A 19,658-nucleotide genomic window follows, 5' to 3' on the forward strand; every position below is an offset into this window, starting at 1 on the left:
TACTGCTCTCCTGGGTGCCCTATGCTCACCCAGTCAAAAAACAACAGACTAGTTTCTGTCCAACATTTAACTGGAAATCAATGTCATTAAATCTGGACGTTATCATGGTATTGTTTGTGGGACTTTCTTGGCACAGGTCATGCCGCTTTAAACGCTGCACGGAACAGGGAAGAACGGGCGCTGCGAGCAGATTGCGGGTGTGAGCGAGCAGACGAAAAGGGGTGCTGCCTTCTGATTACGTTTGCCGATAACCGTGACACCCCCAGCCCTGAGCCGAGGAGAAACTCAGGCTGCAGAATGGGAAGGCTACAGTTCTTTGGTACTCCGACGACAGTTGCCTTGCCCAGCCAGGGTCCCTGCTAAACGCCTGGTGAAGTTCAAGGAACTGACATGGAGTTTACCCGTTTAATGTTCACGTCTCTGCTTCTATTTCACAGCAAGTTTGTAAGGTAAGGCATAATTGTGTTTGGAATTCCGAACCAGGTCGGATCGCTTCCCATTCATGCACCTAACTTTTTTTCAGATAAAAAGACAAGGATTTAATTCCGCCAGTTGACTGCGACAAGGAATGTGTCTGCGGGAAATGTTTCGTTGGCATGTGGTGGTCCATAGGCAACATTAAATAGCTTTAATATTAGCCGGCGCACAGGGACGCCTGCTTCCAGGCATGCTGCTGGGTGGTTGTATGGATATTCGCGCGGTATCTCCTTTATCTGAACGTGCTGGGTTTGGTTGTATCATGAGTTTTTGGACTACTTCTTGTCGTAGACCGGGGAAAAAACCGGTTTATTTCATTAGAATTTGCTTGTTACAATTTGCAAACACGTGTTAATCCTTCCGTGTGGCATTTGACCCATTTTTCTCTTCCAAACGTTTCTTCGTTTAATCTCCTTCTTGCCAACCTGATATCCCATCGCGTAGTTTTGTTTCCAATGTAACCTAGATTTGGGTTTTATTATTTTATAATCAAAATTCAACACAGAACGTTGGCGGCGGCTGTTTGTTGAGATTTCGCTACTGCATACTGAATATTTTCATTTTATTCACCTAATGGTTAACGTTTTAACAAACAATGCCGCGGCAAGCCGACTGCTCACGGTTTATGCAATACTCATTAAGCAATTCGATTGGTCCCCAAATATATCTTTCCCCATTCAAAAATTAATTCTCAGTTTTAAACGTTATTCCCAGTCTTGGAGCGAAATCATTGTTGTAGCTTCAAACTGTGGCTACTATTACTACATTCCACCCCCATCCATTATACTCCGAACATGAACCAAAACTCAAGGAGAAAGTAATTTCTGTTACTCAATGAAATAATAATTAGCAAAGCTCTAATCTTGTCGGTCTATTGTTCCAAATACTATTTTCAGAATGTGTGTTGGCTATAACATGTTTTAAATGACGTTTTTAGGTATATAGTGGTCAGAATTCCCACACGTCCGATTTTGTGCTGCATTTGGATCCAAGGGAGATTGAAACCAAGTCCAAAATTGGACCGGCACACGGGTGTAACTAGTATGTGTTACGGGCACCCTAGTCCTCACAGGGATACCCAAAAAATGGCCACACCATTATTAGATGGAGTACCTTTCATGGATGCTTTGAGAATACAAACTTAAAGCCTTGAACCACCTTCTTCCTACTGCCCTTTCAAACTCATTCCCTCTTACAAAACGTTAATGTATATCATGAACAGTTCCAAGTCCTGTGGCTCACCATAGATTGTACACCCATTTATCCCAACTCTCTATTAATCCATGCTCATACATTACCCCCAACTCCATGCATCCTTATCTTATGGATGTCTTTTATACGGCACCTGCTGGAAATCCAACATCCGCCAGTTCCCCTCTAACCACTGTGCTCTTTGACCTCCCAACGAACCAGTAAATTTGTCAAACAGGGCCTGCCACTCCTGAATCCATGTTGCGTCTGCCTATGAAACAATTCCTATCATGAATTTTTTTTTAATGCTGCCTTCAAGCTTTTTTGAAACTACAGAAACTTCTCTAATATTTGTGCATTAGATTTGAAATCTAGAGTACAATAGGCCCTTCTGGCCCATGAACTTGTTCCGCCAAAATACACCAATTAACCTACACACCCTGTACGTTATTGATGGATGGGAGAAAACTGGAACACCCGGAGGAAACACATGTGGTCACGGGGAGATCCTACAAACTCTTTACAGCATGAGTTTTGAACCTAGGTTGCTGGTGCTGTAATAGTGTGGTACTAACCGCGCCACCTAAATATTATGAAATGTTGTACTGTTTCTGTTGTTGTAGCATTATGAGTGTTGGGTGAGAATGTGCAGTATGCACTTGTGTCAAAAGGTCCACTTTTGGCATTTTATGAGCTGTCTACTTAACATTAAAAAAAAATCCTTCATACAGCCTCATTTATAATGCACCATTCTTCTTGCACATTACTCCTTATCAATGATATCATGCTCTCAGAAAGGTAAGGTGAGCACCCTTTGTAATTAATTCATTTTGGATATAACTTAAATTCCCTTAAAAATAAACATAGAAAATATTTCTATTTCACATTCAGACAGTATACACCAGATCATAGGCTTATTACAACACAAAAGAATATAATTTAGCATATTGAGTCCAACCACTTGCCAAAAGAACATTTTCCTGCTCTATCAATCCCTCCAGGTTTATTTCTAACAAGCATCAATCCTATTTCCTAATTATTTGCTTGTCGCCATGACCACGACCCTCATAGGCAATGCAATTTTAAATCTGCATCTCCTCTTCCTTGTATCATCAGCTAACGAGAAGATGGGATAAGAATTTGTTACCAGATTGATTTCTTATCTCTTCAACCAGACACAAGATGAAAAAATTTCCAAACTTGCCTCAATTTCCCATGAAATGCTTCACTTAAGAGATTGGTCTTCCTTGACTAATAACCTTCCATAGTTGGTCACTCCATAGATAATTGTGACATGGGTCCACAGAGGCTTTCTTTATATTATTCACACAACTCCCCTGCCATCCAAGGACTCAATTCTGATCACCAACTCTTAGCCCTTATTGCTATTGCTCAGATCCAGTCTCAATCCCATGGAACATATTTACTCTGAACCAAAGTATCATAACATTTTGTATCCTATCTAATCTTGAGTTTACTGCAGGACCTGGTAAATATGCAATCACTACGACTAGCTTTTTCCAGCTCGGGGGATCAGCATATTCTGCCTCTGCCTCTGACCCATGACTTTGTTACATCTGGACATGTCTATTTCCAGCATGGTCTTAACTACCTCCTTCCCATTCTAATTTCTATAAGCATGAGGCAATCCAAAACATTGTTGGCCACATCAGAATTTGCAACATCTTGCTCACCTTCCTGGACAGTTTGGCTGAGGGGTCTTGAAAGTTCCACTTACAATAACTGTTACAGGAAACGAGCTTCAAATCAGATTATTCATTCTGTTCTAACAGCAAGGAGTGCCTTCACATGATGTTCAGGTCTGATACCTGATGTTGTTATTAAGTTAACTAAATTACTTGCTTACACAGAAACAGTAATACACCACACTGATCCCACTTGGGTCCTAACCATGTGCTAAGTAACCAAGCTATCTACTGGTTAGCAAGAATTCATTTGAAAATTCTCTCTCTCTCTCGCTGTTATATATATATCTTAACACGCCTCTATGATATATGTGCTTATCCAATTCTGGCACAAATTCATCCCTGAATTTACTCTTTACACCCCAGCTACAATATTTCTGCTGCTCCCAAACTCTGGAAATCCCTCTCTAAACCTCTGTGGCTCTCCACCTCTTTTTTTCCACGTGAAAGAAATTTATTAATAACTTGGTAATACAAGAGATCATTCTGTGTGTGTGTGTGACTGACCCACACAAACCCCCCCCCCCCCACACACCACCCCCTCTCTTTTATTACTACTAATCCGGCTTCATCTACACATCAACCCCTCTTCAGCTGGATCCACCTAACCCTTGCTAGCTGTTGGTGCATTTCTCCCTAACACCTCTTTATACATGTTATCACCACATTTCCCTCTCAGCCCTGATGCAGGAATTCAATCTGAAACATCAACTATAGATCATGGAGTTTCTCCAGCAACTCATTTATTGATAACCTATCTCTTTGATGAAATTTGATCATTTGCTGTAACATTAAAATGTTTTTACTACATTAAAGATGCTGTATAAAGAGGTTATTTCCATGAAGGGAGAGTCCAGGACAAGATGGCACAACTTCAGGATTGAAGGACTCCTGCTTAGAACAGAGATGCAGAGAAATTTCTTTAGCCAGAGGGTGGTGAATCTGTGGAATTTGCTGTCGTGTTGTTGCGGAGGCCAGGTCATTGGGTTCATTTAAGGCAGAGATTGATAGGTTCTTGATTAGCCAGGACATCAAAGGTTATGGGGAAGAGGCCGGGCAGTGACGCTGAGTGGGAGAATGGATTAACTTATCATTAAGTAGTGGAACAGACTCAATGGGCTGAATAGCCTATTCCTGTGTCTTGTAGTTTTATAAATTAAAAAAAACATAACACTTATATTTAGCCTTTACTCATTTTGCCTCAATCTTAATAGTAAAGAAGATCCCCATGTGTTGACTGAAAAGAATAATTATTGCATCTAGTGATTGCTATTTTACAATGTTATTTATTTCCATTGTTCAATTGTTATTCAATTAAAGTGGGTGTCACCACATTGTTCCTAATATAGGGTGCACTGGCCATCTCATCTGTAATGGGAGAAGCTTTGCAATTTTTAGAGAATTTTTTAAAAACTGGCATGAAATTTTCTGGACCCACTAGATATTAAACCCTTGAATATTGTAAAATGCATTTTGTTCATCAGTATCCTTCAGGGGAGCAACTCTCCCATTCTATGGACTCTGCCCTCTATGTGATGTGGTTGGATATCAACTGCTTCTCAACTCCAGAGCAATTGGGAATAGACAATAAATGATGTGGGGGAGGGAATAAATGTATCACCATTAGCACTTTTATCATTGATCAACAAAGTTTTAATTTATTTTCATTCAAGATCATGAAATCAAGTTTGCCCTGAAGGAATAAGTTTTCTGAACAAAATAAACACATTGTTGCTTAAATATGTACCATAATAGTGTAAAAATAGAGGGCTGTGGTGAATGTAAAATTGCAGAAAAGAGCATTGACTTCTGATGAATGATAAGCTCGTCGATAATGTTGCAAATGAACCCAGTCTGCACAGTTTGGGTTCATGTGGTCTGGACAGTTAGTGCATCTCCTGCCTGATGAAATTTCACAGTTGCTTGCTAACTCACTGCCAGGGGGCTCTAATCTTTCTGACATTTGACAGCTGTGGAAACTACAGTAGAAGGATTGTCTGGAATGTGACTGACCTCCCCTGTGACTGCACCTTGAAGCATGCTTATTTTTTTAATCATTCCAAACATTTCTACTTGATCTAGAATAAAACAGGTAAGGGTTCTTGGGCAGCCATACACCAAAGAAATGGTCAATATCCCCAAGAGACAAGGAACTCCACAAAAAATAGGAAGAACAGGCTTAATCAAAAAATCTCTGCTTTACATTTTCAGTCTCAGACTAGAGATCATTTAGTCAGAAAATCAATATTGATGCAAATTGTCAATGTTTTTGCAACAGATATTTTGTTTAAATAGCCTTAAATAGAATGGCAACTATTATTGCATACAGCCAAGCTGCACATGAGTCAAACTGAATTCCTCATTTGAAACAAATCTGTGTACGCCAGTCTGTGTTACTATGAATTTAACACCTTGCTTTAGCTCAATAGATTTTCAATGTACCAATGTAGTCATCACTATATTTGTTCTCTGTATGATTGCAGCCTGGGATTGATGGACCATTGTCAAGAATACTGGCAGAGTGGTGGTGATTGTGTCATTAATACTGCATTCCACTGTCACTCACCTGGGGATTCCTCCGAGGTCTTAGTAACCTATCGAATGAGAGATTGCTGACGGCTGCGAGACCCTCAACCCTAACCTTAAACATGGCAATCCTTGGGTACATTGGCAGTCAGCTGAGTTTGAATATTAGTCCCAAACTAGAGTATCCTCTGCAGGACATATGGCCACTAAGTCAGGTATTCCAAATCTCCATGCATTTCATTGTGCAATGCCCATTAGCAGCCTTCTGCATCCTATCCTTTTTAGGTCCTTCAAAGATGTGAGAAATATCCCTGCGGAGTGGGAACCTGGGTGCCATTGCTTTCTGTAAACCAGATTGTGGGATAAGTGGAATGTGGGATTTTGCGTACTAGTTGGGATCTTCTTGTTATCTTCAAGGACCCCTGTGTTGACCCCCAGGATGTGGGGATCAAGCTGTTAATGGCTTGTACTCTCTCTGTGAGTTGAACTGATGGCTTCAACTGAGGAGCAATTAGAGGTCAGAAATGGAAGAGTGCAGAGATCTCAGAGGGTTAGAGGTCTAGAGGAGATGATGAAGGTAGGCAAAAGTGAGGGAGAAGTTGAGGCTTTGGTTAATTCAGAGCCTGCTTACTGGGAACTACATGGGTAATTAAGCACAGGGTTGATGTGAGTTAGGACCACAGGTGAGACTAATTATGAAAAATGACTCAGAAATAGTACCTGTACTCCTGTTTTACTGAAATCGGCTTTCCCCAATATTGCTCAAAACCTATAATCTGCTTGGCCTGTGTTCCTCAGCCACATACAGTCTTTCTAAATGAGCCATTGATGTTGTAGCTTTGATTAAATTTACTCAGTAATCTTAAAGGATTTTATTCTTTGGTTAAACAGGGCAATGAATGATCTTGGTGAATACATAAGCACTGATATAGAAATATCCTGGTTGCCAAATCTAGATGATTTAATGAAGGGATATGCTCGGAATTTTCGACCAGGAATAGGAGGTAAGTACACATTCAGTGGGGCAAAGGCAACTAATCATATCATGCCTTATAACATGTGAGGCACTATAATTAAGGTGTACAAAACAATTCCTTGGAGGAACTCAGCAGGTCAATCAGAATTAGTGGGAGAAAGAAAATGGTCGAGGTTTTGGCTGGGACCCTTTATCAAGAGCTTGCAGCCTCCATCCTGATGGTGCTGCAACCTCGTACCAAAAAGTCCTGCATCTCCAGCTGCAATGAAGGTGTCTGATGGATCCAAAATCTCAACTTGCATCTTTTGCTCTCATGACCCACTAAGTGCTTCAAGTGGTCTGTTTTTGTTCTAGATTGCAGATTATGGGCTCTTGTCTGTAGGGCTATTTACTCTGGAAGCAGAATCTAAAGCAGGGGAAAAACTGCAAAATCAGGCTTGGCTGTTTTGAAATGGAGTCGCATAAAGGGAGGTAGAAAAGGCCCCCTCTCTCAAGGGGCTGTGGATGGAATAGTGGGTGGAATATTTGAGACTGAAATCAGTTTGTTGGGTTAAGTTGCTGAGCTTCTAGTAGTGGGGACAGTCAAGGTGCTGACCAGCTAGAATCCAGTTGATGCCAGAGATTGAAAAAGTAGAATAAAAATTCCTTTGAATGATTAGAATTCACTCCTGTAACCCTCTGTAGAATTGGCAGGAGGCATCATGGCATGTATTTCACTCATTGGCTGATGGAAATGCTGCCTTGTGTACTGAATACAATGTGAACAACCCTTCTCACTGCTAGGTATAATGTGAAAAATAAGCTTCAATGTAAAACCTCATGGCTCCAAAGACCAGAGTTAGATCCTCTCCTTCCTTGCTGTGTATGTGGAGTTTTCATGTTTGTTCTGTCCACATGTTGCAGTTTTCCCAGGCGTAGGCTAATAGGCTAGAGTGTTGATGGATGATAGAATACGGGTGGAGTTGATGGGAATTTGGGGAAAATAAAGTTGGATTTTTTACTACATTAATTAAAATAGAACCTTTTGAGCAAGTTATACTAGATGTCCAATAATCATTTCCCCCAACACAACCCAGCCATCAGGAAATGAGGGAAGAAGAAAATTAAATATTTTTAATAAAGAGACAAAAAGAAATGCCAACCTTTAGTTCTACTTGCTCTTTTATTAAATAATCAAAAATACTGGAGGGGATTGATCATGAACTGGTGGTAAACATGGGTGGGGGGGGGAACTCAGGTGAACAATGTAGGGTAAACCTTGCCCTTTTCACCATGAATGCTATTGCTAAGTCCATTACAGTCATTGTAGTCCATGTATAAATATTTATCATCTGGTTTTACGTACCTATTCATCTTAATTGTCAACTTGTGCTCAGCTTTTCCAATTTGCTGTCGAGTTGTGCATGACAAATTCTATGGTTTGGATAAACTATTGTTTATCCATCATGTATCAACTTTTATTCTTCTTTTACTTGGTATTGTTCTTTTTGTATGCAGGGCCTCCTTTGAACGTAGCTTTGGCTATCGAAGTTGCCAGTATTGACCATATATCAGAAGCTAATATGGTAATGCTTTACTCTTTTTTAAGCGTTTGTTAAATTTGGTTTTCCTCTATTCACTGTCTGGCTCCTGGTGACTATCAGGAGATAATGAAGTAGAGTGTGCAAGGTAACAATTCTCTGCCATTGTGAGCAACACAAATATTTCAGCCGCAGTATTGATGGCTTTTCACTGTGGGTGACCTGATGTGTCTAAGCAACATCTGAATTTAGTTGATGTGTAGCATCAACTCTACCCTAAATAAGGTATCACACCTCAAGAAGTTAATGGTAGGACCAGGGCAGACACTATTAGTTTCCAATACATGTGGCAGACACATGAAAGTAAATCTGTCTGAGATGCTTCCGAATGTTTATTTCAAGTTCTGGTATGATGCATCATTAAAAGACTCGTTACCTACACGTGCACACACATACACGTTTTTAAAACTGAAAATGAACAAGGAGCGGATAATTTTTCAGCCTCTGAAAGGGGAATTGAAATTCAGAAAGCTTGATCAAAATTGTCAGTCAAAGAATGAATAATGGCCAGATTTTTGCTTATCCCTGTCATTACTAATATAGACTATGCTTCACTATCTATAGAAATTGTGTTTGTGAGAAATGACATTCTAATAAGGCAGCTGCTTCCAAGTAATGAGACAAGCATGACTTGAGGGCAGATACCATCATACCTGGAAATGCACAAACAAACTTCAGTCTGCCTTCTAGTTTCAGGATGAAATTATGCTCCTGGTATTCTGAACCACGGTGATGCCATAGAGCACCAATTCAGATTAGTCTAATTAATTTCAGTGAGGGCACAAGGAAGCTGTCGTACCTGGATATCAGTAAGGTGGATCATACTTGAAGTGATCTGTTGGTTTGAGGTGTGCTGGAGATGTGAAGGATGCAACCTAAATGTAAATGAGTGATATTTACATTTAGTAATTAGTACATATTACAATTAGTAAATAACTACAGCATTTTAAGTGATACTGTAGTTATTTTCAGTCTTTTATGCATAAGCCATGCAAATATAGTAAAAATAATGCTTTTTCTTGGTCCATGAATTTATTTTCCACAGGACTGATTAAAAAGAGCTGCAGCTCTAATGAAACTTCTCGATCAGAATTTATTGTCTCAAACATGTCACAAAATACATTGCACCTGTAATGCTGCTGCAAAAACAAAAAAAAATGCTATAAATTACATTTTTAAAAATAAATAAATTAGTGCAAAATAAGAGAAAACATGAGGTAATGTCCTTGGTTCATTGTCCATTCAGAATTCTGAGTGTGGAGGAGATGAAGCTGCTTTTGTATCGTTGGGTGTTAGTCTTCAGGCTCCTATATCTCCTTCCTGATGGTAGCAGTGAGAAGAGGGCATGGCCTGGGTGGTGGGGGGGGGGGTGGTCCTTGAGGATGGAGGCTGCTTTCTTGAGACACTGCCTCTTGCAGATGTACTTCATGGAGTGAAGACTGATGGCCCTGGCTGAGTTCACAACTCATAGTAGCCTTTTCCCATCCTGTGCATTGGCACCTCCACTGATGAAACCAGTCAGAATGCTCTCTATGGTACACCTGAAGAAATTTGCAAGAGTCTTTGGTGATGGAGCACATCTCCTCGAATTCCTCACAAAATTGAGCTTCTGGCGAGCCTTCTTCATGATTGCATCGTCATGAGGACCCTAGGGATAGATCTTCAGAGAGGTTGATACCCAGGAATTTGAAGATCTTTCCACTACTGAGTCCTCAATGAGTGATGGTTTGTGTTTTAATAGTTACCCCTTCCTGAAGACCATAATCATTTCCTTAGTTTTCCTAATGTTGAGTGCAAGGTTGTTGTTGTGACACTACTCAACAAGCTAATCTATCTCACTCCTATATGTTTCCTTATTACCATCTACCGATGACCATGGTGTCATCATCAAGGGTGGCACGGTTAGCGAAGTGGTTAGCACAATGCTGTCACAGAGCCAGTGATGGGGACCGGGGTTCAAATCCCACACTGCTTGGTTTTTTTCCCGGGGGCTCTGGTTTCTTCCCACCCTTCAAAAGGTACCGACCGGGGTGTAGGTTAATTGTGTGTAATTGGGTGGCACGGGGTGGTGGGTTGAAATGGCCTGTTATTGTGCTGTATGTCTAATTTTATAAATTAAAAAAAAAATAGCAAATTTGTTGGTGGCATTTGAATTGTGCCTAGCCACACAATTGTGGGTGTAGATCAAGTAGAGCAATGGGCTAAGCACCCATCCTTGAGGTGCTCCTGTACTATTCGTCAGTGAGGAGGAAACGTTACTGATTCACACTGACTGATCTGCTGATGAGGAAGTCAAAGGATCCTGTTGCAGAGGGAGGTGTCGAGGCCTAAGTTTTGGAGCTTGTTGACCGCCGCTGAGGGAGTGATGGTGTTGAAAGCTAAACTGTAATTGATGAAAAGCAACCTGATATCATGCTTAATATTTAGCTTTCCTTCAGTCAATGGTCGTTGTAGGTGTTAAAATTGACCCTGACTGCATCATGGGGTTTGACCCCAGACATTCATGGTTAGAATAAGAGCAGTTTAAATATACATGTAACCTGCAAGGTTCACAGAGGAAGAAACTGCTCCTTTAATGTGGGATGTATTCAATCTCTGAAATTTGATTCTAGTGTCTTTAAACCACTGAAGAAGGCAACTAGTGTGATTGTCAGGAGTGGCCAGTGCTGTTAACTACTACTCCATGTTCTTTACATGAAAAGATACTTCCAACAAGAGAGTGGAAATAAATAAAACACACAACACTTTGCTATGCCGTTAAAATTCATAGTCATAAATGTTGGTTGCATAAGTAAAGGAGTGTAGTACCAGGCTGAAAAAAAGAACCCTCTCCTGAAGTGTTTCTCTCTGCTATTTGCCAGGAGTACACAATGACTGTTTTCTTGCGCCAGATCTGGAAGGATGAGCGTCTCTCATACAATCACACAAACAAAACCCTTGGTTTGGACAGTCGCTTTGTGGATAAGCTCTGGTTACCAGACACATACATTGTGAATGCAAAGTCAGCCTGGTTTCATGATGTTACAGTCGAAAATAAACTCATCAGGCTTCAACCGGACGGAGTCATCTTGTACAGCATCAGGTTTGATTGAATGTACTGAAAAGAGATGACTATACTTTTATCAATTTTTTTCTCCAACATAATCATGAAGGTTTAATGATTAATGATGATGGTTTACAGAGAGTTTGTTGTCACATATGTACTGATGCAACAAAACTCTTACTGTAGCTAAGTGGGTAAATTAGATACACCAACAACAATTGTACAAGTTAAATTACCACAGTATTGTCAAGACCGAAAAGAGTTAATAACTATAAAGATACATATTCAGTTGTAGTTCATGCAAGACAAAAGGTAACAATTCAAGAGGCAGACACATCATTTGGTGGTCCTGGAGTAGTTTATGTTTAAAGTTGGGGTTAGTTCATGGAGCCTGATAGTTGTGGGAATAAAACTGTTCTGCTCTTAAACCTAGAGGACTTCAGCCTTTTGTACCTTCTCACTGAAGGTGTCAGTGAAAAACTATTGTGACTGCTGTATGGGGATTCTTCATGATGATGGCAATCTTCTTGAGGCAGCATCTTCAGTAGATGCCTTTGGTTAAAGGAATGTTGGTGCCTGTGATGGGCTACTTTCTGCACCCATCTATATCCTTGAGCACTTGAATCACCAAACCAGGCCAAGGCACAAACAATGTACTTTCCACAATACGCCAGCACATTGTCTATGAATGTGACCATTTTAAGATCCAGAACTGTTTGAGATGTACCAGGGGTGTAGGTTAATTTTGTGTAATTGGGCAGCTCGTGGGCCATAATGACCTGTTACTGTGCTGTATGTCTAAATTTTAAAAATGCCTAAATTTAAATTGCTGCCTAGCACAAATGAATTTCTGCTACATCTTGTTCATAGCAGTCTGGCTCATAAAATGAGTGCTCTGGTGTAAAATTCATCCGATAATATTCTGTTTGCAAATTATGATATGTACAGTAAATTTTATACAACCGTCTCCTTTGCTGTTGCATAATTCACTGATTTACATCAACAGGAATCTTTTTGCTATGTGATGATAAAGATTAATTTCAGCTGCCCTGCCTCATAACTTGATTGCTGCCCAGACAAAATATTCAGAGCTTAATTACGAAGTAACCAAGAGCAAAAAGTTAATAGACTGGCAATTGTTTGTACATTTGCAGTTTAATGTAGTGTTTGGAACTATGACCTTTTGAAATATATCGGAACTCATTTAAAATTTCTAAACTTGTCTCATTGTATTAACAGTATAACAAGTCATTGGTTTGAATCTATTGTCTAATATGGACACCTTTTCTTTGGTAGAATTACTTCCACAGTTGCTTGTGACATGGATCTCACCAAGTACCCAATGGATGAGCAAGAATGCATGCTGGACCTTGAGAGCTGTGAGTTTATTTTATAATTGAGCAGTACTCCTTCCTTCTGAATTTGTGTTTCTCCACAAAAACACTTAAGATGGTGAGTGGAGTTGTGAGGAGATTACAGAGAACCTCCAAGAGAATATAAAGAGACAAAGTGAAAGGACATAAATATTTTAGATAGAACTAACCCTAACCCTAATGTAGATAAACGTAAAGTTATTCAGTTTTGTTGAGAAAGTACAAAAGCATGGCTCGTTGGAATCTGGTGTTCTTGTACATGAATTGTTGGAGGTTAGTGTGAAATCAAGATGGGATGCATTAAATGGGATCCATTTCTTTGAGGGGTTTAGCATTTAATTACAGCCAATTTGACTACAAAGGCATTTGAATAGTCAAGTTTATTGTCATCTGATTGTACCCCATGCAACAGTGTTCTCCAGTCCTCAGTACAAAGCACACAGACACACAACCAGACATAACATACCATCAATATTCTTGATTCATTTTTAACACATTTTCAATGTGGATTAATTTCATATATTTACAGCAAATTATTGGATTTAAGATCAGCCTCAATGGTTGGGATTGAGAATGATTGGGAATGAGATTTGAATATAACCTTTTCAGACAAGGACTGGCACTCTTAGCTTGATTAATAATTCTTCATTTTGTGCAAGGCAATACCTTTTGCAATTTAAAGTGGTACATAGAATACACATGTCTAAACTTAAACTATCTCATTTTTATGCAGATATGTGTGAAAAGCAAAATTTTTGAAGCTTCACTGATATATATGTTTTGGGAATGCCCAAATTTAGAGAGTTTGGAAAGACATTTTCCAAGCTTTATCCATGATTTTTAAAATCAAAATAGAGCCTTGTCCTTTAATATAGCTCTGTCTACAACTCTGGAAAAGTTTTAGCTTTTTCTACTTTGATGGTCAGATTAGCAATTTGACTGAAATGGAAGGATGACTTTTTACCTCCTATACACAGTGGTTACATGATGTAATGTCTTACTTAAGCTTGGAGAAAATTAGCTACAATATTGAAGATAGAAAATTTCAATTTGTAAAGGTGTGGAGCCCATTCTTGGAATACTATTTATAATGATTTTGGAAGAATTAAGAACTCTGAAGAGTCTGGGAGTTCACTGTCTGATGTCTGGAGGTCACTATCTGATTCCAAACTTCCTTTTGTATAACTAACAGTAGGGGGTAGATTAGGTTTAGCTTTATAGGTTTGGTTTTCTTTTTATCCAAATAATTTGGTAAATTGGTTTAATTATGCACATTAAGAATATATTAATTGCTTTGATTTTCATATGATTAGGCAAGAGCCTATCGTGATTGTATTTTTTCTGATTTTACATGTATATGAGATGACTTGTTATATATTGTTGAATTTTGCATGCAAGTTTATATTACTAAACTCAATAAAAATATTTTAAAAGTAAAAAGAAATCACATACAGACAAACAATATATATGCAGGATGAGTAATTTATCTATATAAGTAAATAAATATTGTTTTGTATGTATGAAGGTCTCAGATGGTTAGTGAGAGCATTTTCTCTGGTCGTTCAATATTCTTACTGCCTGTGGGAAGAAGCTGTTGCTCGCCTGGGGGTGGTGGCTCTGATACTCCTGTATCTCTTCCCTGATGGGAGCAACTGTAAGATACTGTGAGCAGCATGGAAGGGGTCCCAAATGATTTTGCACACCCTCTTCAGACAATGATCCTGGTAGATCTCATTGATGGGGGGGGGGGGGGGGGGGGGGAAGAGAGACTCTAGTGATCCTCTCTGCCACTCTTACGGTACTATAGATTGACCTCCAATCCATTTCTCTGCAGCAACTGTACCACACACTGATGCAGCCGGCCAGAATGCTCTCGATAGAGTTCCTGCAGAAGGTAGACATAATGGAGGCTGGTAGCCTTGTCTGCTTCCGTTTTCTCAGGAAGTGCAGTCTCATTTGTGCCTTCCTGACAAGTGATAAGATGTTGAGTGTCCACGATAGGTCACTAGTTAAGTGAACAAGGAATTTCTCTGCTACCGAATTGTTGATGTGTAGTGGAGGGTGGTCGACCATGGTCCTCCTGAAGTCCATGATCATCTTCTTTCATCCTGTCCATATTAAGACTCAGGTTATTGCTCTCGCATCATTTCATGAGATTTTCCACCTCTGTAGCCTGATTCATCATTGTTGGTGATGAGACCAACGACTGTTGTGTCATCTGCAAACTTGGTGACACTATTGGAGCAGGATATGGAGACACATTCGTGGATCGGTAGTGTGAACAGGAATGGGCTGAGCACCCAGCCTTGAGGTGCGCATGTTCTCGATGTTCTGCTACTGACCTGGACAGACTGTGGCCTTTCTGTTAGGAAGCCCAGGATCTAGTTACAGAGAAGGGTGTTGAGTCCCAGCCTTGTGTCTGTGAGTATGATGTGATGCTGATGTAAATGTTCGTATAGCTCCCAATCTTTCCCATGTTATTTATCTCAGTGACTTGCTCAATGGTTGATTGAGGTATTGCAGCAACACCACTGTATGATTTATCAGAGCAGAATGTATATTGTGGCAGATGTAGGGCCAATGCAATACATCTTTTATTATTAGCCTTAAAAAAATGATCCAATTTTAAAAAAAAATTAATTCCTAGGGCATTGATGGCAAAGCCAATAATATACCCAACCCTACTTGTCCCTCGAGAAGGTTGCATTGAGGCTTGTTTTATAGCTGCTGCAGTCGTGTGGTGATAGGGTTTCCATAATTTAAACTGAATAATAATGAGGAATGGGCTGATTGAGATTTGGAGGGAGACCTGTATGTATCCCCCATAGCATTAGAGAAAGGAGGAATTGGTCATCTGGTTTATCAAACCCACACCACCATTCAACAAGATCATTGCTGAAGTGGCCATGGACTTTGCTTCCTTGATATTCTGAGAAGTCTCAAACATACACTAATGGTAATTCTCAAGAAAGGGTCCTGAACCAAAACATTGACTGTCCATTTCCCCCCAGCTTCTCTTTGTTTGCTCAGTCACTAATGATTGTTCCATGTACTCTCTAATCTTCCAGATGGCTATTCAGCAGAAGATATTGTGTATAAATGGTCAGACAATCAGGACCAGATACATGGACTGGACCAAATCCAACTGGCTCAGTTTACAATAACCAACTATTATTTTGTCACTGAAATGATGAACTTCAAATCAGGTAAGTGACATTTTCAGCAAAAATGATATCTTAGCAGCTTAGCAAAGCACAATGATGAACATGTCTCTGACCTTGGGTCTACCTGTGAATTGAGGCCACTGGCCTCATCATCCTCTGGGACTTTGCATTGGCTATATCCTTCAGGGATTTTATTTTATGGAAATGGGATCCAGGTTGTTATCTAAATGTTAACTCCAATGTAAAAATATAAGAATTAGGAGCAGGAGCCCTGTAAGAATTTTGTGCAATTCTGTTAGTGTGGAACAATTTAAGGAGCTTGAAAGATGAAGTTGCCACTACAAGATGAACTACTAACTACAGATTTTTAGGGACTTAAATCCGAACAATACCACTGATCGAGTTCTGTGGCTGAATTATTTTTCCATGAGACCTTTCCATGTGCAATGGATTCGATCATAATGATGAATTCTGATACATTAATGCACCTCTGTTCTCTTAATGTACATTTTCTAGCTATTACAAATTATGAACAGACATTACAGCACAGATCAGGCCCTTTGGCCCATGATGTGCCATCCTATATAAACCTATTCCTCAACTTTCCTAATTCAATTTGTATCCCTCTATCTTTCTTACTTCAATGTGCCTGAGTAAATGTCCCTATTGTGCCAGCCTCCACCACCACCCCCAGTAATGCATTTCCAGACACCTACCATAGAAGGGGAAGCACAGAAATCGGCCCTTTCAGCCCTTCTAGTCTGTACCGAACCATTTTTTTGCCCTGCAGTCGATAGCCCTCCATACCCCTCCTATCCACGTACCTGTCCAAATTCTTCTTCAATGTTAAAATTGAGCCTGTATTCACCACCTCAGCTGACACCTTTTGTTTCACGCTCCCACTACTCTGTGTGAAGTTCCCCCTCACATTCCCTATAAACATTTCCCCTTTCACCCTTAACCCATGTCCTCTGATTTGTATCTTATCTACTCTCAGTGGAAAAAGCCTATCTACATTCCTTTGTCTATCTCACCTCATTCATTCAGGTGCCTTGACATTTGGCTGGGCTATCATGTCTTTCCATTCATCCATCATTATCTCTGACCCTCTGAATTGTAGCTGTTGCCTCCCTGTTCTCTTTCGGTGAAGGATCCTTCTTTGAGTGAGACCATAGCCGATGTTGAGTTCATGATTATACATGGGAAAAATAATTTTAAATCCCTCGATTAAATCTCCCTCATTCTTCTATGCTCCAGGGAATAAAGTCCTAACCTGTTTAACCTTTCCCTATTGCTCAGTTCCTGAAGTCTGGACCACATCCTAGTAAATATTCCCTATACTCTATCTATCTTATTGATATATTTTCTGTAGTTGGATGAACAAAACTACTCACAATTTGGCCTCACCAATGTCTTGTACAGCTTTACCATAACATTCCAGCTCCTGTACTCAATTCTTTGATTTATAAAGGCTAATATTCCAAAAGCTCTCTTTACAACCCTATCCACCTATGACATCACTTTCAGAGAATTGTGTATCAGTATTCCCAAGTCTCTCTGTTCTACCACATACCTCAGTGTCCGACCATTTACTGTGTATGTCCTTTCTTGGTTTGTCCTTGGAAAATGCAACACCTCACACTTGTTTTCATTAAATTCCATCTGCCATTTTTCAGACCATTTTTCCACTTCCTATATATATTTAAAAAAAAAAACCTTCTGATGTCTCTCCTCAACTTTAAACAGATATCCTCTGGAATTTGCTATTGTCATCGTGAAAGGTGCTGGCTATCCACCCTATCTATTCTCCTCATAATCTTACATGCCTCAGTCACTTCTCATCCATCATTGCCTTCAAAATGTAACCCCATTTTTATAAGGAAGGAGGGAGAAGGAAAATGGGGAACTGTAGACCAGTTAATTTGACATTAGTAGAAGGTGAATAGAATGTACAAAGGAAGTGGTGACTTGCCGGCTTGAAAATAATAATGGGATGGGCAGAAAATGTGACAAAACTGATAGTTCTTTGAGCTGGTACCTCGGAGAATATAAAAATGGGAACCAATGCATGTTATGTATTTTGGCTTTTAGAGGACCTTTAATAAAGAGCTGCAGAAGATCAAAACGCATGAGATTTGGGGATTAAGTTGACCTTCGCTGAGGACACAATGTTTTTCAGATTGGGGTGTTGTGAGTCAAAGCAGCTGAATGAGGGGTCCAAGTGTGATTTATTCATGTTTGATTATGACAAATATGGATGCAGTGTGAGCTTTTTTGCAGAGAGGCTAAGGTGTAATGTGTAATGCTGGAGGGCATTCCCAGCAAGGAAATGTCACATTCTGGAGTGCATGGATTTGAGGTGAGAGGGGGAAAGTGGTAGGTGTCTGAAATGTATTGCCTGGGGAGATGGTGTTAGAAGATCTAATAGGAATGTTTAAGGAACATTTAGACAGACTCTTGAATATCTATGGAATAGAGAGATAGAGATGGGGTAAGCAAATGGGATTATCTTAAATTGACATCAGGATTGGCGCTGACATTATTGGCTAAATACCCTCACATGGGGGTTTCCATTTTGATCCTTGTTCTAGCTGCAACGATGGAAGAAATTTCATGGTGTCTGTGAGCTTCAGAGGGAAAGACCCTATGCCACCCCCCCACCCCCCAGCCATTGGTGAAAAGGGCATGTGCAGACAAGGCCAGGATCGGGATTAATTGTGTCCAGTTCTTTGCCAGCATTTGCTCCCTTTCCATGGGGAAGATCTCTTGACTGAGTTTCCCCACAGTAAATCTGTCAATTGAGTTCTAGTGGTACCTTTGGAAAGGGAAAGAAACACAAGGTCCTGTGCTGGAGTAAATCATGATTAGTCCTCAAATTAATGACAGTAATTAAAACCCTAAGCTCCTCTGTTATTTCTCCAGCAGGTCAATTTCCACGGCTAAGTCTTCATTTCTGTTTGCGGAGGAACAGAGGAGTTTACATCATTCAGTCATACATGCCTTCCATACTGCTGGTGGCAATGTCCTGGGTCTCATTCTGGATCAGTCAGTCAGCTGTGCCTGCAAGAGTCTCCTTAGGTGATGCATCCAATACTTCATGCTTTGCTTCTGAAGCCAAGTTACTGTTTCATCTTCATTCTTTATTGTAATAGCCATTTCTTGTTCCCTTCATCACGTTTTGCAGTAAAAATATATGAAGCAATATAACCAAGATACACTGTTGAAGCATCATGACCTTTGAAGGTGCTTTAACCATTAAAGCACAAGAAGTGGCAACAGGAATGGTCATTCAGCCTTGGAGCTTGGTGTTCTATGCCATTAGATAGCGCTGATCCACCATCCCTGAGTAGTACTTGTAGTAATGACAATAGCCGGGATAACAATGCAAAATTGATCCATATTAAGGATGAAGCAGAAAATGGTGCAGGGGCAGAAGAAGGCCTGTTCACAGCTCCATACCCATCAAACCAATATCTAGAGCCATGCAGCATCACGACTCGGCTAACTGTACCTGGTGCACAACTGCTTCCGTCTGAAGGAAAGCCCACATGGTTTGTACTATTGTGGTCGAAGAGAGAACTGGAAGCTGAGTTTTGAAAGTCTGCCTCGTGAAATATTTTGG

At 40.1% G+C, this 19,658-nt stretch overlaps 1 protein-coding gene across 4 annotated transcripts in view; it reads left to right on the top strand.

Moving 5' to 3' along the window:
• gabrd (gamma-aminobutyric acid type A receptor subunit delta) overlaps positions 1-19,658 on the top strand; it is a 37,484-nt gene that overhangs the window by 14,637 nt on the left and 3,189 nt on the right. Inside the window, exons 2-8 of one of the 4 annotated variants that reach the window (XM_069918315.1) lie at positions 137-449; positions 6,792-6,904; positions 8,374-8,441; positions 11,318-11,538; positions 12,796-12,878; positions 15,941-16,078; positions 18,962-19,114. In XM_069918315.1, the coding sequence (XP_069774416.1) occupies positions 391-449; positions 6,792-6,904; positions 8,374-8,441; positions 11,318-11,538; positions 12,796-12,878; positions 15,941-16,078; positions 18,962-19,114 (835 nt within the window). In that variant the 5' untranslated portion in view covers positions 137-390. Of the gene's footprint in view, positions 1-136; positions 450-6,011; positions 6,116-6,791; positions 6,905-8,373; positions 8,442-11,317; positions 11,539-12,795; positions 12,879-15,940; positions 16,079-18,958; positions 19,115-19,658 lie in introns of those variants that run through there. The other 3 variants (XM_069918314.1, XM_069918317.1, XM_069918316.1) reach the window with 3 other exon arrangements.

The sequence above is a fragment of the Narcine bancroftii genome, chromosome 2 (assembly GCF_036971445.1).
Source record: "Narcine bancroftii isolate sNarBan1 chromosome 2, sNarBan1.hap1, whole genome shotgun sequence".
NCBI lineage: Eukaryota > Metazoa > Chordata > Chondrichthyes > Torpediniformes > Narcinidae > Narcine > Narcine bancroftii.